This window comes from Micromys minutus (genome assembly GCF_963924665.1).
Source record: "Micromys minutus genome assembly, chromosome: 5".
In the NCBI taxonomy this organism is placed as follows: domain Eukaryota; kingdom Metazoa; phylum Chordata; class Mammalia; order Rodentia; family Muridae; genus Micromys; species Micromys minutus.
This window is the reverse complement of record NC_137974.1, coordinates 2638590-2660175: the sequence shown is the minus strand read 5'-3', so window position 1 is coordinate 2660175 and position 21586 is coordinate 2638590. Positions and strand designations below refer to the sequence as shown.

The 21586-nt window shown below is 46.5% G+C and overlaps 1 protein-coding gene across 1 annotated transcript; it reads left to right on the top strand.

The window, feature by feature from the left end:
• Positions 1-210: 210 nt before the first annotated feature.
• On the top strand, positions 211-21157 carry SERP2 (stress associated endoplasmic reticulum protein family member 2; the record flags this gene model as incomplete). The annotated part of the gene is made up of 3 exons (XM_080916841.1): positions 211-294; positions 6321-6393; positions 21117-21157. 3 exons carry the CDS (start codon positions 211-213, stop codon positions 21155-21157), a joined length of 198 nt encoding a protein of 65 aa, XP_080772967.1.
• Positions 21158-21586: the final 429 nt, after the last annotated feature.

Below are 21586 nucleotides of genomic sequence, written 5' to 3'. Positions count from 1 at the left end.
GAGAGGGTTTCCTGAGATGAGAGATTACTTCCGTCCGCGCGCTGGCCTCTCCCTGGAGCTGGCTGGCTGGGGCTCGGGGAGCGGGGTGCGCGGGGCTCGGCCGCGCCTTGCCACCTGCAGCGCCCCGGCGAGCCTCGGGGCCCTGCGGCTACGGCTTACCCCGGCCATCCTTGCAGGTGGGAGTCGAGAGCATCTTCTAGCGCCCAAGCCATGGTGGCCAAACAGCGGATCCGGATGGCTAATGAGAAGCACAGCAAAAACATCACCCAGAGGGGCAACGTAGCCAAAACCTTGGTAAGGTGGGGGCGGCACCGGCCTGGCCGAGCTGGCTGGACCCGCGGGGCGGAGAGGGGCGGAGCGGGCGGTCCTCGGGCTCCGAGCCAGTCCTTCCGGCCCCTCCTCCGGGGTCCCGCAGGCTGGGGGGACCCAGCCGGGCTCTGGGGGCGCAGACTGCTCCGCTTTCTCATGGGCGGAGAGGGCTCTGGTTGGTGGAGCCTCCCCAGGAGAGAATGAGCCATCGTCCTTGAAAGAAAAGCTAAAACCGCATCTTAGGGACCAGTGAAGCCAACTGGGCTAGGAGCCTAGTAGGTAAATGAATGAATGAAGGAAGGAACAAATGATAGAATGCCACTTATCCCCAGCTTCCAGACTCCGCCCCTGGACTCTCCCCACCCCCATGCTAAGATTTTCTTTCCACCCTTTTTGTGGTGATCTGTCTCTCTTCCCTGTACATATATATTGAAAGGATTTAAAGTAGGACGTGAGATTCCGAGCTATATTTCTCTCCACCCTCCTCTTTCACTTGCAAAATGAAGGCGCCTCTGCCAACGCTTAAATGCATCGTTATTGCCAATCATTCACCCTACCGGTTCTGGCTCATTATGGTACTGTAACTGTAGAGACGAGCTTACTGCCCGTGGTTCTTTGCTCCCAGACTGTGTGTAAAAAAGCTTTACCCCTGGAATCTTAAGTAAACTGTATACCTTAGGTGAAGAGGTTTCTTTTAGGAAACCAGGGTGTCTGCTACAGGAAATGTCAGGCCCGTGACTTTGAACCACCCAAAGGCTTGAGCGAGTTGCATCGTTAAGAAGAACTGGTTTGCAAAGGCGCCTGGAGTCTATTATCCCATAGGATTAAGGGGAAGTCCGGCCGAAGCTTGGGGTTTGTCTGGAAACGCAGACTTGATGAGGCAGTGCTTTTTAGCAAAGAAATGATGTTGGTTTGATTAACTGAGGGAAAAGCTGGATATGTAGTCATCACACCGGAATTCTTGTTAAACCAAACAGAATGTAGCAGAGAAGCCATGGCGTCAAACTCCATTCAGAGCTTTATATACAGCTTCAGGCTTAAGTAACCCTTAAAATTCCTTCTCTGGGGAACGGGAGGTTTAGCTGTGATTAGAGGGGACAAAATGCCAAGGCATCATAGAATGGAAACTGTATTTTTTGCAAGGTTCTGTTTTCCCTGTGAGGCTTTCCTGGGTGGGGACAGGAACAACCCAAGTTGACATTGAGGGCATGTATTTAATTTAATGTAAGTTCATTTCTTCTTCTTCAAGATGGCAGACCTATTTGCTGACCTAGTGGAAATAATGCAGCTCTTTCTAATGAATGAAGGAATCCAAGTTTCCGTGTAAAATTATCTCAGTCAACAGCTTATGTGGGGGTGAGGGCAGACGCACAAGAACGGATCTGCAAGGCAATTTTCTCCGACAGCCTCTGTAGATTTGAGAGAATGTTGAGGACCTAAAACAAAGCAAAAAAAAAAATTGGCTTCAAAATAAGAAAATAAACTGGGAAAACGCTGTGTGTCCGCAGTCCAACTCAACTTTCCCAGCTACATTTAAGTTAGAGTTAATGTATGGTGTAAGTGCATTTAACAGGCTCTGCTGTACCGTGGATGGTCCTCCTCAATAGGGCCTGGCGCCTGTGAGGCCCTTTCATTGACCAGACTAAATTTGTAATGGAAGGTTTCAAAACCGAGCCCCAACAAGCTTTTGGTTTCAGTTGTTCTGAAGGGTCTTTTGGTTAGTTATTGTAAGTGGATCAGCATCCAAAAAGAAAACAAACTTTTTCTCTGTAAATCCTCACTCTTACTGTTTTAATTACAAGCCAAACCTAGTTATACCGTAATAGAAGTTGCTAGGTTATTTCTCCACCAGTGAAGTGACCCAATTCAAGCCAAATTAGATTAGATTAAAGACAAGTTTATTGGGAAGATGTTCTTGGGCAAGTTCACTGGCCCTGAGGAAGGAGGCTGTGGGAATCACCATGGGATGGTGGGAAGAGAAAAGGTGCATGCAGAAGAGAAGACAGAGAGAGGAGACCAAAATTGGGGGGGGGGGGGGAGAGAAGACAAAATGTCTGGATAATATATAGGGAAGGGCCTCTGGGAGAGGGACAGCCTCCACCCAGCCTCTGGGCTGGCAGGGATGGGGGCAGGGCATTCCAAGTAGGACCTAGGAATGCTGGGAGACCTTGGAGGCCAAGTCTGCTTTGAAATGTAAAATATGCACCTTGTCCCTTGCCCTCCCCTGACCCTTGTCCGAGGCCAAACAGAAGTAACTAATCCTGTATAGACTTAGATTTGCAAGTTCCAGTTGAAAAATCAAGCTCACTGTTCAGAAGTCAGCCTCTGTCAAGGTTGCGGTAGATGTTCGTCTTTTCCGGTTAACTAATGTCTTTTGGCGTAAACCAACGCTTTCCTCCCAGACAGCAGACTGATACAAGAAACAGAAAATGAAGGATTGTTTGGGGACGAGGGAGTAGGAATTCCTTTACAGTGTAAGGGAATTTCAGGTTGCAGAGTTCTGAGCTGCCCCACAATGATTTTGTCAAAGAAAAAGACAGCCCTTCACATATTGGGCCTTGCTCTTTACAGAGTCACTGTAGAAATGTCTTTTCCTCTGTCTTCTGCAGCAATATCATGGTGCTTATGTGACTTGTCCCCGGGGGGTTGTACTGGTACAATTTCCAGGAAAAATGAAGACTCTGAACGGGAGGTACTGGCGGCATGATCAACCATGAGTTCCAGGGCTCTGAAAATCCACAACTGACTTCCATTCACTGGGGAACGTCTTACAAAAGGGTTTTGTCTTATCTACACAGGACTATGAAATGATAATTTGTGTTTAACTGTAGGTATAAAATACAGGGCTCCATTTGGCATCCTTCGTAGCCAAGTGATTCGTATAGACTCGTGGATTCCCTTATTATTGGCTTTGCTGGGAATAGAGCTGAGGTGAACCTTTCATACTGTGCCGTGAGTTACAACAGTGGCACTGCAGTTGGTTCCTGAGAGGAACTGGGACAGTACGGTTCTAGAAGAGAGCAGGGAAGGACAGATGTCATACTCTGCTCAAGTAACTTTAAAATCCCTGTTATTTACTTGATCTGAGTTTAGCCTAATCTTATGTGACACACTAAAGCTATACTGTGAAATTCTTAAAGAATTACTTGGTTCTTTTCTCGTCCAAAGCAACGACCTATTACATTGTGACTTCCGGTCGAGGCCAAAGAGTGGGTAGCTTTAGTCTTTAGTCAAAATCAGCCTGCTATTGACACATTGATCTCTACTTCAACATCTAGTAAGCAAAATCCAAGGATGACCATTACCATCAATTCATTACCATCAATTACGAAGTGTAAAAGGACGGCTGAGCGTGTCACTCAGTCTGTACTCAGCATTCAGGGACCCTGAGTCTGATCCCCAGTAACACATAGAGCTGGGGGTGGTGGTGCATGCCCGTAATTCCAATACTTGGAAGGGGAAGGGGAGAAAAAGGTCAGAGCATCCTTGGATACACACCTGAGTTCAAGGACAGCCTGGGCTAGAAGAAAGCCCGTGTCAAACAATAAATTAAAAGAAGGGCAATAATCTTTGTAGACTCACATTTTACCTGACCTATGAAGTCACACTTAATGAAACATGCTCATTTGTTCTTAAATGAGCATTTATTATCTTCTCTATTTAAGTCTGTGACGGACTTTGCTCTGCATTGATGCCTCAAAGGAACTCATTGCCGGTCCTTTTGGGGCCTGCAGTGCAGCAGAGATAGGGATATTAAACATGTTCTCTGGGGAGTCAATAATTCTAAACTATTAAAAATGCCAAGAAAATGTTCTCGGTCATGCAAATGGCATACCCGAGTGGCAGAGACAAAAGGCTAAGATGGTGATGGGTGATTTGAGACCTAAAGTTGCACCTTAACCTATTAGAAGGAGAAGGAAGAGGAAGGAATTCCCCCACCCTGGTACTGGGGACTAAGCCTTGTGCATGCTAGGTAAGTGCCCTGCCACCAAGCTATGGAATGAAACAGGATTGTTTCTTTGTGGCCCATGCTGGCCTTGAACTTACTATGTAGTCTCAAACTCACAACCACGTAACTTCTAAGATCCTAGGTATGTGCCATCAGCAAATGAATATTATTAAATATAGAATGGCAGTTATCAATAAATACTGTAGTTTTAATACAGGGAACTTTTCCGGAAAGCAAATTGAAGAAAACGTGTACAGTTTTGTTCAAAACTTTACTAAAACTTGCTCAACATGTCAGAAAATTATATTCTCCGGAGGAGCAGTGTTCATTTTCCCTTGAAACACTAAGAGGGTGCACCTCTTAAATGTGTAGCTGTCAGATCTGCATAGACACCCACGTATTTCAGCCGTAGTTGATGTTTCGTACACAGTCAAATGTCCAGTCTTTAACTGAAGCCCACATTGAGGTTGTGATTTGCTCCGAAAGTGAACGTTTACAGATAGTCTTTTCTACCAGCGAGCTGCTCTCTGCACGCGCTGTAGCTCATGCTGGACGCAGCCTATCCTTTGCTCAAGTCATTGAGGAAGCAACCTCAGTATTGAGCCTTACCCCCAGTCTCTCTTGATTGTTTGGGTCTGATAAGTCACTGCTTTTTTCTCTGATGTCTAACCTAAAACTTAGGTGTGTTCCGTTCATTTATTTGGTCTTTAGGAGCATCTCCACACAGGCCTAAGGGTGTTGGCAGAGGGATATCGGTATTGTAACCTTGTGAAGCAGTGAATTTAGCTAACCGCTGTGTGCTCCTGACAAGTTGCACGTGCACAAGAGCCTAAGAGCTATCTGTATTTGGTGAATAAAAGACAGACAGACAGACAGACAGACAGACACACACACACACACACACACACACAAGCATTTGTCAGTTGATGTAAAATTTGCTTTGATGAGCTCAAAGGCTGGTCCTCCCTGTGGCTAGCCACACTTCCCTCCAGTACTCCTGGTTCAACACCTTCTAAATCTGTTTTATCTTTGCTGCCCTGTTATCTTCTAGGCAGCCCTCCCCATAGGGCCGCTTTCCTTTCCCACCTACATTTTGGATGAATTTTCTTCTGCAGCTCTAAGTCTGATTCATCTCCCTCCGAGACATGGTGACCTCTCTTTTCTCTCTTCCAGTTCCTAGCCCTTGCAAATCCACAAGTCCTGCCTCAGTCTATCCGCCCAGCCATTGGCCATTGGCTCTTTATTGATTAATCAAAAACCAGTTGGGGATAAGGACCTTTAGCATTTGGACACACAGATTCCTGATTGGGGGGCAGATTACTTCAAAGCATTAGAACCAGTCCCCTAACACCCTGGCTCTTGTTTTGAGAAGAGCATCAGGTATACCAGGCTCTGAGACCCAGCTGCCCCACTTACCAGTGTCTGGAGACTTCTCTGCGTTGCAAGCATCATTAGGACTCACCAGCTCTCTTAGAATTGTTGCTCCTCTACCATCCACTCCTCAGAATGCTTTTGTGGCTACCAGGACGCTCTTCATCTTTAATATATTGATGCTGTAGGGGAAATGTCTGGTCCTTCTGGGGATGTGCAAACCCGGGAATGATAGATGGTCATGGAAGACAACCAAGCTTAGTAATGAAAGGAACCCCATCTCTTAGTAACAAACTTTGAACCTCAAGTTATCAACCGCAAAATAGGAATGATGATAATAATAATAATAATGCCTGCAGTGAGCCGTTTGATCCAGAGATGACATTGCATGAGCCTGGACACCATCACCGTTCTATCACTAGCCTTTAGAATACTATATATACCTCGTTCACCTCTGTGACATGTTAGACTAAATTCATTCATAGTAATAAAGTGATAAATGGCTTGTTTTACAGAATTCAGCCCAATCTTTTGTAACTGGCTCCACTCAGCCATATAAACCCATCAAGAGTTGCAACCAAGTCTGTCGTTCATACACAGTAGGATCCTCAGTACACACTGTGCCTAGCAGCACCCTGTAAATGTGTCCCCAATCAGTGAACCTAACCTTAATTTTTCTATTCCCTTACAGAGGCCACAAGAAGAGAAATATCCTGTTGGGCCATGGCTGTTGGCCCTGTTTGTTTTTGTTGTCTGTGGCTCAGGTATGGTATTTCACTGAATTATAGCCTATGTTCTCCACTATCCTTGAAAAAAAAAAAAACATGCTTTGTTCACAACCTAAATACACATAGAAGCATTGATTTGGGGTTCAAGTTTATTGCAGCCTTAAACCTTAATCTTAATGGTTTTTATTTATTTTCTGTCCCGAGTATGGCAAGGCGGAGTTCATACACTATCGAATCATATAGTCATAGAGTGATTACATGAAGTTAAATGTCTTATATAAGCTGAGGTCAGCTGAGTTGTTTTGTAGATACACAGCCCGAGCAGAGATTTGGAACAGAAGGCAGAATACCTATCTGCTCAAGATAAATCCACATTCCAAAGGCAGGGAGAGGCCTTAGAGCATTCTATAGAAATCTCAAACAGAACAGAGCCTTGGACCTAAGCTGTAGATACAGGTCTCTTGATACGTTGGGTTGAAAGTTCGGAGAAGCTGTGCTTAGACACTTGTGAATACGTGTATGTTTATGCACAAGGGACATGAGCAAGGACAAAACCATACAGTTCTGGGTGAATGCTGTTTGTGGAGCCTTGCCTGGGCCCCTGGGCTCCAACTACTAAGTTTATGCAATCATGCCAAGTGGATGTCACTTTATCTAAAGGTAGGGCATAGCTTCTGGGGTCCCCATCCTTCTCTGTCACCTCAGTGTTCCTGAGGACAGGAGGCACAAGAAGTCTGTCTTCCTTAGGCATCCATCCGACCAAGACACACTTCTGCTCCAGTATCAAGAGAAGGCCATCACCACTGACAGCCCCCTTCCTTGATTTTCAAGGGATTGCTTTCCCAAGGTCACAGAAGCTGGGTGGGGGGAGGAGAAACATCTGAAGCACTTGGGGGATGTTATTGCTTGTGTTTGAAATATTTTAAAGAGAACTTGATGTTTCAAGAAAAGAAAACTACCTGCTCAAAAAATAAAATTTCTTAGCCTTATCAGATTTTCTCTGGGAAAAGCTACCCAGTAAATGAGTGACCTCAGAACTGACATGAATGCATTCACCCAATCCACAGCTGTTTCAAGGCATGGGGTACCTACTTCCCAAAGGAACAAAACGCCTATTCCTGGCCAGCTGCCATGGTGCCTGTCTGTAATGCCAGTACTTGGGTAGCTAAGGCAGGAAGATAATCAGTTTGAGGTCAGCTTTGCTGTACACAGAAAGTTCTAGGCCAACCTTGGCTGCACTGTGCGATCCTGTCTCAAAAACAAGAGCAGCAACAACACAAAACTCTATCCCCACTCTCTTCTGAATGTGCAGATGTTTTAATCAATCCGGCCTCAGAAGATGTGTGTTCTAGACTGTTCTTCCAGATGCACCCCAGTGACTCTCTTACAGTACAACATTAGCAATTTCAGAAGATAGCCTAGAAGACCTGTGACCAACAGAGGCAGGAGGATGACCACCACTCTTGGTTGTACATGCTGCTTCCGTCACGGTGACCTCATGCTTCTGAGGGGCCCTATCATCCGTCAGGTCCCACCCAGCCTCTTTTCACATCAGTTCCCTGAGGGCCTCGCCTCACCGTGCATCTGTGCCCCTCTTTACCCCAAAGAACCCCATCCCCTAGCACGGCCTTTCATTGTCTCTGGTCCGCATCATGTCGGATTACATCATTTCCTTTCTTGCTGTCTATCCTCCCACAGAAACACAGCATTTGTTTTCCACTGTGTTTGTAGATCCTGCACAGTGCTTGGCACAGCGAGTGCTGAGGAGGGTTAGTGGGTGGCGGCTGTGTGGACAGATGGTCAGGTACTGTTCAGACTACAGATAGATGCCCGGTTTACCTTTCAAGAGCTCCTGTAGAGCTGCATGACTTGAAGGTTTTGATTGTCAGTTGTCTTTCCACAGTGGCCAAGTTTACAGACGGCCATGAGAGGTGTGTTGGCCTTGTGATCTGTTAGGCAGTACAGTACGTAGTAGTACGTGTTGAAGTCAGCATGTATCAGTGGAAACACTGCACACAAACACGAGAGACTGTTGTAGTTAAGCCCTGGTTCTTCCTCCAAACCCGTGCTCCCAGAAGGAAGACTCAGACTCAAAACATATTTCCAGATACCTTGGCCATATAGCTAGGCTCTGCTCTGATTATATCATAACTAAAATAACCCGTGTATTCCAGCCTATATTCTGCCACGTGGCTGTGCTCAGGAACCACGTGTCTGTCTCATCTTTCCCGAGGACCTCCTGTGCTTGGCTCCATCCCAGAATCCTTTCTCCTCCCGGATGTCCCACCTTCCATGTCCTGCCTAAGCTATAGGCTTTGAAATTGACAGGTGATAATCCATATAATACACATTCTTTTTACAAGATCGATCTATTAATACTACTCTTTCCCCTGTGTGGATATATTCACCTGGAATTCGCAACCTCTGATGTTCTGCCTAATTTTTCACCTAAAAATGAAACAAAATAAACCTTTGCCTTAAGCAGGCCAACCTACATTAAAAGGTTCTGTGCTGTTGAGCTTTATAACCAGTATGCACACAGATGGATTTTGAACTTTGAGCCTGAAATATAATTATCTTCTTCCAGTACTGTGATCTTTGAGCCGATATTTTATCTCCAGGTCACCGATGAGAGGTCTAGACTTAGAGAAAGCCACAGTAAGACAGCCTCCTTCAACTTGGCTTTGACTGTCTGCACCTGGCAGCCTTGCAGTCTGGCTCTATGCCAGGTTTTGGCATGCAAACTCCTTAGGCGCTTTCCGGCCTTGGCGGGAGTGGCAAGGAGGGGAGGCCAGGACACTGCACCCCAGACTGACCACAGTACCTCAGCAACTGTGGAGGAGGGCTTCCGTCAGCACACAGGGCTGAGGAGAGGGACCTTCCTGCTGTTGAGTTCCAGCTCCTGACTTTCTTCCCCCTAAGTCCTTCAAGGGTCACAGACTGTAAGCCCCTCCCTCTCTTCTCTCCATTGGAAAGGATGTGATGTTTGTCAACTCTAGCTCCTGTATTGCTTCTCTGCTTTAGGAAGGCGCCTTCCTGCAGACACTAGGATGCTGTGCACCCTCATCCCTGCAGTGCCTGCCTCAGGACCAGTTCTAAAGCCAGCAGGGGAAGATGCTCTCCTCGTGTCTCCCACAGTACAGAGAAAGGCCGGCACTGCTCTTCCCAGGCTTCTGCAGGGTGGACTAGCGCCCAGTGCAGGGGTTCCACACCTCTGCGTCTCTCTGTCTTCTGCCTCTTCTCTGAGTACCATATACCCCTGGTGTAGGCAAAAGTTTTTTCACACTAAGTCCCTGTCACAGCTTGTTGCCATCTGTGGGCTCCTCCTGTGAGCGTCTCTTAATTTGTGTATTTTCGTGGAGACTGAAGATAAGGTAACAACTCTCACGGGTGAAGATGTTGATCATCCGTGCTCATCTTTTGAAAGTCTCTCAGCTTCCAGCCCCTTATTTTATTGACCTGCTTTCCCTAGATGGTGATTGGCTGAGCAAAGTGCCCTTTTTAGAAATAGTGTCACAGAACTGGTGGTAAATAAATATTCAGGTCAGGCTATAGTAAGAAATGCATTTACAATTGTAGTCTCAGGGAGAATTAGGGGTATTGGGGAGCTAGCATTTCACCCCGTGCTCATTCACTGGTCCCCCTTGCTCCACTATGTGGAGAATTTGGTTAACAAACCTATGAGAGTCCGGTATGGCTTTTTGGTGGCCCTCCTGTGGCCTTCCTCACTTGGCGCATTTGCCCTTTCTGGAGTCTGTTCCCAGAGGCTTCAGCACAAACCCACATCAAGGAAATACCACTGCCACACTGAGAAGTCAGATGAAGCAGAAGACCTCCCGGGGCTGCCTGAAGTCACCAGCGTCTGAGTCCCACCTTGCTGAGGCAGATGGCTAGATCCTCTGATAACTACCCAGGAGCACAAGTGCTGAGGTTGCATAAAATGCACCTGCAGAATAATTGCATCTCCACCGCAAATGCCGCCTCGAGCAAAGGACGACTTGGCAGCCCAGTAAGAGCCCTTGGAGCGCGGGAGCCTAATGAACCTGCCGGCCATGAGGGTTCTTGGGTGGTTAGATGAAGGACACCAGACAAGTTAGTCCCTCTCAATGTTGTTTTTCTTGCCAAGAGGACGGAGATGAGAGTTGGGCTTGGTGGTGCCTGTAATTCCCACACTTACCCAAGAGGCTGAGGCAGGAGGATCATGAGCTTGAGGCTAGCCTCAAGTTTGTAGTAAGACTCTGACTCGGGGTGGGGGCAGTCTACCACGGATGTTGAATGGTTCTGGGGATCTGGGTCATTACGAGCCCAAACCGGCCGTCACTCCCTGCAAACACCAGTATCTCAGAAAATGTCAGCCCAGCTCTGGAGGGCGCACGTCTTTTCTCCTTCTCCCAGGCTGTGTGTCTGATTGGCAGACCCAGCCTCAACTTTGCATTCTTGGTCTATGGAAAACCATCAGCCGGCATGCCTGCCTTCCTCTCGCTTCTGGGAATGAATGAGGGCAGCTCTCAGGGCTAACACTGTTTCCCTGTACCATAAGACACAAGCACCACCCCATCCAAGAGAAGGGAAATACCACCTCGTGGAACAACCTCGGAGAACACAGGCTTATTCTTCAGACTGAGCATAAAACACAGTTTCATTTCCTTAAAGAAATGCAAACACACTCCCATTTTGTGTAGTTTTTCCTGTGAGATTCAAAACAGTGGGACTCGTGTGTTTTTTTGAGACTACTGTGGCCCAACAGGGACATCTCTGGACCATTTCTTGCTTTTTGTTAACATTGTGTTTAATCTAGTAGCTGGGTTTATTTTTATTAATACTATGTAGATTATATCTGAAATGTAAAACTTACTTTTCTATCAAATACCTGCTCTTCGCCTGGGATTTGGAAATCGTGAGCCTGCTGAACTGGCTGGATTTGTTTCTCTCTGCTTCATCTCCTCAGATACAGTCCCATAGTGAAGCCCGTGGGACTCAAGTGTCCTGTGCGAGGTTGTGCCTCCCACTTTGTTCCTCTTTTTGTCTTCTCCTCCCTCAGTGAGTGGGGCCTCTTTACTGATAAGCATCTCCTGGAGCAGTCAGTCTTGAGTTTCCAGACCATCCTCTCTGCAGGATGGTTTATCTAGTTGAAGGACTGCTTGTTTTTTATCTCAAGACTCAGAGACAAGCGTCATCCAGAATGTCACTCTGTGACTGTCCCCTGCAGAGACACTATCACACAAATACTCCAGCTGCTATCTCCTCGCGCCTCTTGCAGACTTGATGCTATTCCCAAGACCACTGAGAGATTTCCTTGTGACTACTTGTGCATCAAACTATAATTCCTAGGTTCCTGCTCCCTCCCTTCCTCCTCCTCCTCTTCAGTTGGTGTTTTTACATTGTAATGTTGGGGACTCAGCCAGGGCCTCCACACATGCTTAGGGAAAACACTGCTGTTGGGCTGTACTCCTTTCCCCCCTCCCCAAATCCTTAGACAGTTGGTAGCAATTGATTGGTGATGTCTGCCATGTACATGGTATGGTCACCAAAGCCGAAAACCTCTTCTTTGTCATGCCTAGACTAAACGTTTTATTGGTCTGCAGAGAAAAACTATGTTCAATGTTTTTCACTTTTCTCCTTGTCCAAAGGCCTCCTTAACATCTGCTCTGCCCTTAATAGGCTATCTGTGCAGTGTTTTCAAGTTTAGATTTGGCATGTGCATGCTTCTGACGGCCTCACTGTGCTGTTTCTCTCCTGAGCCCACTTCAGCTGTGGTCAGTGGAGCCATTTAATCCCCAGCATCCTTTGCTTCTCTGCCAGAACCTCCTAAAAGCCAGTCAACACCCCAGTTCTTTCCCAGCTATTCCTCCCTTACGCATTCCTAATTTCCATTCTGTTTCTTCTCTCTGTCAAACCTCAATATTCATTTCCTAATTAGAAGTTGAGAGTGTTAAGGGTTCTCAAGCTTCCTGTCAAAGGGAATGTGCAGTGGATAGGCTTAACTAGAGGAAGTGGCCGTCACTTCCTCCATCATTTTCTGTGCTGCATACTTTTCCAGTGAGTGTGTGTTTTATAATCAACGATTTCTGAGAACAACACCCTGGAGGAGCGCTTTGCAGCCCTTTTCCCGTAGAAAACTGAGGACTTCTGCTAAAAGCTTCATAAATTAAAGAGCAACAGTTTAATTGAAGTGGTGGTGTGGTTGCTACGTGCCTTTGTGTATGTGTTTAGATACATATATGTTAGGCAATGTGTAGGTTTCTACATGTTAATACATGTAGATTCTGTTTCTATATTTCTATACCTATGTGTTTATGTATAGATATGCAGGTTTCCATATGTATATATTTATATATACATGTGTTTCTGTGTCCATGTGTTTACATGTGTATATGTTGAATTGTAGATTTACATCTATGTCTATTTGTGTCTATTTGTGGATTTTTATGTTTCCATGGGTTTGTGTCAGCATATGTGTTTGTGCGTCCATGTGTATTTTGCTATATGGTCGTGTGTGTGTGTGTGTGTGTGTATGTGTGTGTGTGTGTGTGTATACTTATGTATATGTTTAGGCTTCTGTATGCTTGTGAATGAATGTGTAGTCATGTGTGTTGTGTGCCTGTGTCTATGTCTGTGCGTATGTGTGTAAGGTGTGTTTGTGTTTGTGGAGGGGTTAAGGTATGTGTTGAGGAAATGTCTGCATATGTGTTGTGTACATGTATGCACATGTGTGTGTGTGAATTCGTATGTGTACCATTGTGTCAGTGTGCATGTGCCTATGTGTGTGCCTGCACGTATCTGTATGTATGTACATCTACCTGTGTCTATATATCTTTATGTGTGTTTATATGTATCTCTGTGGTCTATGTATCTGTGTGTGTATGTATGTGTTTGTATGTGCCTATGTGTTTATCGGTGTGTATGTGGGGGCCTATTGCCCTGTGTTGCTAGATACTTTGGTTTTCCTATCTGTAGAAAGCAGCAACCATCTTTCCTCACCAAATAGTGAACTGGATCTGGCTTTTCACTACAGAGTCAGAGCCTTTGAGCACAGAGCCTGCTCTGTTTGTTTGGCACTGTACAGCCAACTCCCCCTGTTCTGGGTGGGGACAGTGCATTTGTCTGTCACTTGACGGCCTGCACTTTTCTCCTGGACTCTCCAGGGACAGTGCCTGCAGGAGTTGGTGGAGACAGAGATACCACATCACAGGCAGGGCGTTTTTCAGGACAGCCTGTTCAGAGCTGATGAGAACTGATTCTCTGGGATGTTCTTGGCAGGGCTTGAATTCTTTCCCCGTGCCCAGCCTCCAGGGTCAGATAGTCCACCTCTGTCCTTGAGTGGATGCCCTGGTAGACATGCATTTCCAGTAGGGCCACACCCTAGCCTTCCTTAAAGCCTTTTATGTTCAGGATGATATGGGAGAGAGAAAAGACAGTCACGAGTGTGGCAGAAACATGTGAAAGAATAAAGAACTTCTCCCCTTAGCCTCTTCTGTCCTGTGCTCCCTGTGTGATGCTCATGTGATCACCAGCATTGTGGTGACAGACACCAAAATAGGACGGTTTGCAACAGCTAAGAAACTTTTGTGAAGGGCTGCTGCGGCTTTTGGAGTGTGTCAGCTGCAAAAGCCACTGTGTGGACAGTTAGCTCAGTTACTGAGGGTTCTAACAGCAAACCCAGCGTCAGCTGAAACCAGGTCTGGCCACCATTTCCCAGCTGTGTGGCCTTGTCCGGGTTCCTGATGCTCACTCTATGCCTCATGTTTCGCACTGTTAAAGAGAGCGGAGGGTTCTGAACTCAGCCCTCCCAACAGCTCCTTCTGAGGATTGGCACTTAACAGATAAAATGCTCATTGACAGCACAGTGGTCGCTTTATGTTTCTTCTTATGGTAATGATGCCACTGGCTCTTCATACAGCTTCCCTCCTGCCGGCCACCTCCCCAGTTAGGTTCTGACCAAGACTGTAAATGCTTAATTAACCCTATTTAGTAGCACTGCTTCTTGCTGGTACACTCTTACATGGTGCGGTAGAGAAGCACTAAGCTACCAAACACCCTTTCCCATCTTGACCAGCTGCATCTAACGGGGAGATGTGGGGACAGAGGGAACCTATTCTCTGCTTCTCAGAGGACCGCCTTCTCATCTAGCTCACAGCGTGAGATCGAGATTTGTTCCTACCATTGAACTTACCGTTTCCTGAGAACTCACTGTAATGCTATTTTCTCTTGTAACGACACAGCCCCCAACAAGGAGGCTGCTACACCCTTTTCCCAGACCATAAAACTGCCGCACATAGAGAAAACCAACCAGAATTTCATATCTAAAAATTGAGATAGCTAGTTCCAAACCTAGCTCTTTGAGACTCCAAACCCACAGGGTTCCGTGTGCTAAAGGTTAGCATTCTGGACTCCGAGACTTCAAACCCCACCTGCTTTCTGTTGCCCACATTCCCTCTCATATTATTTTCCTAAAAGTACTGTGGAGCAAGAGTTTGCTAACGTTAGACCTTGCATACGACTACACTGAATAGAGTTCCTGTTAGAACAGCCTCTGGCTTCTGCTGCAAGGTAACTGTTTTCTAAATATCCCAGATGTCTGACCATCTGCTTCCAAATGCACAGATAGTTCCCTAACCACAGACTGCTCTTTCATTGGTCCCCTCCACAGGCTGCTCTTTCATTGGTCCCCTCCACAGGCTGCACTTTCATTGGTTCCCCTTCACAGGCTGCTCTTTCATTGGTCCCCTCCACAGGCTGCTCTTTCATTGGTCCCCTCCACAGGCTGCTCTTTCATTGGTTCCCCTCCACAGGCTGCTCTTTCATTGGTCCCCTCCACAGGCTGCTCTTTCATTGGTTCCCCTCCACAGGCTGCACTTTCATTGGTTCCCCTCCACAGGCTGCTCTTTCATTGGTTCACCAGTGTTCCCACTCCCTTTCTTTCCTGGAAACTTACTCCAGGAAGGACTTAAATCCCCAATGTTTGCAGGTTGACCACATAAATACTGGCTTTTCCTGGAGACTGCCAGAACATTCTGGAAACTTCTCCCAGAGAAAGTCACCCCAGAGACCAACATGAGGTGCATGAGAACCGGACAGCCCCAAAGGATCAAGACGGACAGTCTGGAGGAGACATCTCAGCAACCATCAACTCTCACAAGGTGACCTGTGGCACTCTTTCCATGTGCCCCCGCGTAGGCATCCTGAACTATGTTAATGACTCCTGCTTTTTGACATCTTCCTTCCCTAACCTCTCTCTGGCATCTCTTTAGTCTCTTCTCAGAACAGTCCGTGGAAAATGGCGCCTTGCTTGTGTCTTTGTGTTTCCCCTTTCAAGAGCTTACTGGGTCCGCTTTGCTCTGCCTTTTCTCCTGACATTTCTACTTGACTTCCAGGGGACCCATACTTTTCTTTAACCAGCTTTTCTTCTTCTTCTTCTTACTAAAAAATAAAGGTTGATTTCTATAGTTACCTTATCTGCCTAAAGGATTTTTGAACTGGCCTGCTTTGATCTCTTCCTGACAACTCTCTTGATCTGTCTTATCACTAATGATTTCTCTGCAATAGAAGAGGCCTTGAGCCTCCTATTGGAGCAGAGTCCCAGTTTCTGTCTCTTTTCTCTGAAACACACCCCCAGGGGTTCATGCATTTTCATGGCCACAGTTACATCCAGCCTGGGTCCATTGAATAATCAAACTGTTAACATAGACACACTGGCATCTCTGGGGTGTTGACTTCCATGTGCCCCCAACCAATTTACATTTCCACCAGCATGGAATAGGGGATTTTTCTTTCTCTACATCCTCACCAGTATTTGCAGTGTTTGATGTCAGCGATGTTTTGTTTTACTTTGGTTTTGTTTTTTTCCTTGATGAAAGTATTCTTGACTGGCATGAGACAGACTCTCACAGCAGTTTTGGTCTCCACTACTTTAATTGCTAACAATGTTGATCACTTTTTGAAAGGTTTAACAACGGTCTAATCAGTTCATGTGCTGATGTAGATGGAGTGAGGTGGGGCTTTTTGTTTATTTGTGGATTGTTTGTTTTGGTATTTGATTTTTCTAGCAATCATGAAAGAATGTTACAACACATTCTTAGGAGATTATGTCATGCACTCGGGTTTAAAACTGTCTGCTCCAAGGTGTCAAAGACATTCTCTCTGGAGGAAATACCTTTTGAGTTTATGGAGAACGTTGGCTGCGGCAGGAGAAAGCACGGATTTCAGATAGAAGGGCCTGGAGTGGCCGAGCCAGGGAGTTTTGGAAATCGTGAGAGACTTCCTGTGCATGGGAAAGACTCTGCCCAGGGACTCTGGACAGGCGGGAAGGAGCCAGAATCTGCAGCTCATGGAAGTCCTATTGAGAAGTGAGAAGGAAGTCACTTCTGGTTTGCTTTACACAGGGGATAATCTCACGCTATCTGCTCCTGTTAAAGGCTAAATCTGAGAAGCTTGTAGAAAGGGGGTCGAAGGAGAATCAGTACAGCAGTGGGAAGTCATTGCAGAGTTCAGGAAAGATGGTGGGAACTGGACCTAGGAGGATGTCTGGGGCAGTACAAAGATTAGATATCCCAAGATCCTCACATAGAGGCCACAGGCCCTCCTCAGTCAGGTCATAGATGATATTAGAATACAAGATGATGTCACTAATTTAGAGAAAGCCTAACAGTAGCTGGACACCAGACAGTGGAGATGCGCTGCTCAGGGATGGAGAATCCCATTGTGAGGAATCACTGGCTGAGTGGCCCTTAACTCTGCGGACTAGCCACAGGGAGCTAGAACATCTGATACACTGAAGCTTGAGTTGGTTCAAAGAGGGGAGGGAAGAACTTTGAGCAGTGAGCATCTAAAGCAATGGTTCTCAACATGTGAGTCCTTTGGGAGTCCAATGGCTTTCACAGTGATCGCCTAAGACCATTGGAAAACGTGTATACATTACGATATATAACAGTAGCAAAATTACAGTTATGAAGTAGCAACAAAGATAATGTTATGGTTGAGGGTCAGCACAACATGAGGAGCTGTATTAAAGAGTCGTAGTGTTAGGCAGACTGAGAACCACTGATCTCAGATCTCTAAGGTCAGGATCCCAAACACAGAAGGGGGGGGGTGTAAAGTGTGTTCCCTCTGGTAGAGACTTTCCTGAGCCTGTTCGCATCCGCCCAGGACCTGGTGGCTGTCCTCGAATCCGCCTCACTGCCCTCTCTAGGCCTCTCTCTTCCCTCCTGTCTAGCCTGCCCTCCGCCCCATTCCTGCAGCCGTCCGGCTGTTTTCTCAGCTTTGTTCGCCCACTGTTAAGTTATTAACTTGTCAGGGTCTAGACTCCCCACCTCCCCTCCACTTTGATCTCGATGCTGGCTGCCTTCCTGTTTGCAGCCTGGGAAGTCAGCACTCAGAGTGGGGGTCACACCGCAGGGCCGTGTTGGCGGGCACACAGAATGTCAAGCAAAATAATCGGTATAAAACGTAAAAAACTCCTTGAAGACATCAGTACAACTGGAAAAGGAACAATAAACACCCACATCTCACCACCATCTCAGATGTGAGCTTAAAATAGACTTCAGTCTTTTCTCCAAGAGGGAGCTGTTCTGTAGACAAAGTAAAAGTTATAAATATTTGGTAAGCTAACCCAAGGCGTCAGTTAAGATCAGATATGATTATCAAAAATATTCAAATAGGCAAATTGTTTCAATATATGTGTTGGCCCCTCTGAGGCTTACAAATTTCATCTAAGATTCCTTAGACCAATAGTTCTGGAAAAAAAAAAAAGAATCAATAGTTTGATCCTGACCTAGAACTTCTAAAGTCAAAATTTAACTTAATATGAAGTATGATCTACTAAGACATAGCCCATTTCCTAGTCAATGACCTATGGCCCATGGGTCCTCGCGTGACAGTAAGGAAGAGGTGACATGGTTAGCATTAACTACGGGCAGGTAGACTTCCCCATAGGTCACCATATTTATTCCTGGTCATCTGTCTTTTCAAACAGAGAAAGTAGGACTCAGAACTTTAATTCCCCGAAGTTTCTGTGAGTGCTGCTTTCATGGGTGAGCAAGGGCAGGCAGTGGTCAGCACTGTAATAGTCATTCAGGTTCAGGGTCTAATCGGAACATTTGAAACCCAGTGTCCCCAAAGCTAAGAGGTTCTGAGTGCTAACGTGATCCCATAATTGGGAAATTCTACATTTGACCTCATGCAATGAAGGGGCCACAGGCAAAGTTCAGGTGCACTGAAAATATTGTATAAAATGATCTTCAGGGGATGAAGAGATGACTCAGGGCTTAAGAACCCTTTAACCTACTTCACAGCACCCACATCAGCCCAACTACCTATAACTCCAGCTCCAAGCTTCCGATGGTCTCTTCTAGCCTCCAAGGACACCCAGTACATACGTGATGCTCACACTGACGAGCAAGTACACACACACAGAGTTTTCTTTTAAAGAAATCATCTTCAAGACAAGTGTATGGTGGGCATAAATGAAACACATCCGTTCCATGTTTACAGTTGTGTTTCATTCCTGTACTAGTTCATTGTATATGCATGAGCCTCAGATCTAAACTAAAAAAGTCTGATAGCTGGTCCCAGGCTGTTCCAGTAAGCAGCAGGTATGACTACATGTGTTGTGTGTTTGGTGTGCGAGGCGCCTTAACATATTCTGTATCACTTAATCTCTTGATAGCATGGAGAGGGGGACGACCTGGTTTACTTGTTGACTCACAGAGGCTGGGATTCAACCTAGTTCCATTGTCACGTAACCTTCTGGTCTCTGTAAAGTCACCTTGCTTGACAAGATTCGAAGGACTCTCATCCCAGAACATGACACGCATGTGTTGTTTTCTTTTTTCCCTAAAGTGACCGAGTCAGACCACTGACTGCGTCATCCCTACTCTTGTCGGGCTTGCTAGGGAAGACAAAAACATCAGGGTGTTTTTTTTTTTTAAGTTCTTGTGGGAAACTTTCCCACCCAGAGCCGGCCAAGGTCCCAAAATTAGCCAAGAAAACCCGTGAGCATAGCCAGAATTAAATAGTATAAGTTGCTATCTATACAATGCTAAGGGATGTGGTCAAAGGCAAGGATCAGGAGAGATGGAAGGAGCCAGGGTCAAACACTGTGTCCCCAGGAGACGGTAAAGGATTGTTACCTATTGTTTCTCATTGTGATGTGTATGTATTCTCACTGGGTGTTCATGGAAATACTGTTTACTTCGTGACTGGCTTGTCCAGTTCAGGAAGATGGTGATGTGTACAGTACTTCTAGAGAAAAACTTTTCACTCCCTGCACACACACAAATGCATAGCACTTTGTTTACCTTAAAATCCAGCCACCCCAGGGAGATTTCCCAGGGCTCCCTTCGGCGTTTTTTCTTGTCTCCAAACACATTTCATGTACACATCATGACGTTGAATACCTCACTGCAAAATCCTAAGATCTGAAATTCTCTGGAGTCTCGGCTTCTTGTTGACGACATGATGATGCCGAAGGTGGAAAAATTCAAGGCCATGAGACTTTGCTTCACGCACACAAATTAGTCAAAATGTTGCGCCATGCTACCTTCGGGCTGTAAGGTGTATCTGAGACACACATGAATTCAGTGTTGAGGCTTGGGACCGATTCCTAAGAAACCTCACTGGTATGTAAATATTTAAAAAAAAAGAAAACTTGAAATCTTCAACACCCTGGTCTCAAGCATTAGGATATGAACTATGCAGCCTCCAGGTGCCTAGTCCCCTGAGGTGGTAGCACTCAGATGACTGCTTTTCTTGTGGTTCCTGAGAGCCCCGCTTTCCTGTGGTCCCTTAGGAAGTGGAGCTCCCTGGGTGTTTTCTGGGATGACTTTGTGCAAAGAAAGAGGAAATGAGAGCTTTGACAGTTCCATGTTTGTTCTGTTTTTATACGGAGTGATTAAATGATGCCCAGCCTCCCTCTAAAAAAATCATAATTAATCGTAGTGAAGACCTGCAGATCCTCTTCCGTTCATCATAATCCTCACCGGCAGTAAGAGACGCCGGTCACTGGGAAGGTGTTCTTAAAAAGCAGGACAGAACTTTACACACACACACACACACACACACACACACACACACACACACACACCTTTTGCTGAAGGCCAATAGCCAAAACCAGGCTAAATGTTACTTAACCAGTTTTACTCCAATACACCACGTGAGTTCTCTGTGAGCTTCAGGCTCAGGCTTCGACCCTGCTGCACCTAATTAAGGGGGGGATCTCCATATTTGTCAGTTTTGCTCACACTGAGAGCCAGTGGGCTTCGGAGTCACAAGGAAGCTGGAAGACAGATGCGCTCAGGGGCCTGGCAGCAGACCCCAGCCTTGTGTGTGGACTCGAACACCTGGCTGCCCTCCCCGTCGGAACTGTTTTACAGGTCATGGGCGTTCTGAAAGGCAGACTCACCGAACTGCTTAATGCATGCGTTTCTGCACGAAAGCCCACATCTCCCCCCCAGGAGCCCCAGAGCAGAGATGGGAAAGGAGGCCAGGGATATCCTCCATGCCTGGGGAATTCCTGGCTGCGGCGCCTGGCGGAATTAGCAGAAGTTATCTATTAATCCCAGAGGCATCCACCAACAGCCAGAGCCAGGCTGTCTCTTTGAAAGAAATTCACTGACCCCTTGTTAAAAACGTATCGAGGAGTATCTAATCAGCTCCGAGGCAGGCAGCGAGGGGCAGGTCAGCAGAAGCGGGCTGTTGAGAGGATCGGGTTTCCAGCGTTAGCTGTCTGCTGTCTGAGCTGTCTGCTTTCTTTCCTCTTCCAGCTATCTTCCAGATCATACAGAGCATAAGGATGGGCATGTGAGAGGGCCAGGATGTTGTGTGTTGCTGCCCTCCTGACAGCAGGTGAAGGACCACTGAGGCCTTCAGCGGGTCTATAGGAAGCAAACAAGCCATGGGTGATAGAAAGGAGGCCCCCGTTCCCTGCCACTCCACGGTGGAGGCCAGAGCAAATCGCCTTCTCACAGGACATCTCTGCATCTGTGAACGCCCGCTGAAAGGACTCTGCTCTCCTGTTGGCTGATCGGAAGTCACGTGGGTGGGCCTGGCAGCAGCGCTGTCTGTCCGGTTCCCGGGTTTCACTGTGGTGTGCATGTGGCCCTCTGAGCGACCACCCCTTTACATCCTGCCTGTCAATCTCTTCAGTGTCAGGAATTGGTTTTACGAATAAATGTCTTCATTCAACCTTCATCCCATGTGTGAGTTACAGAGCGAAACACAAACCGGAGAAGGG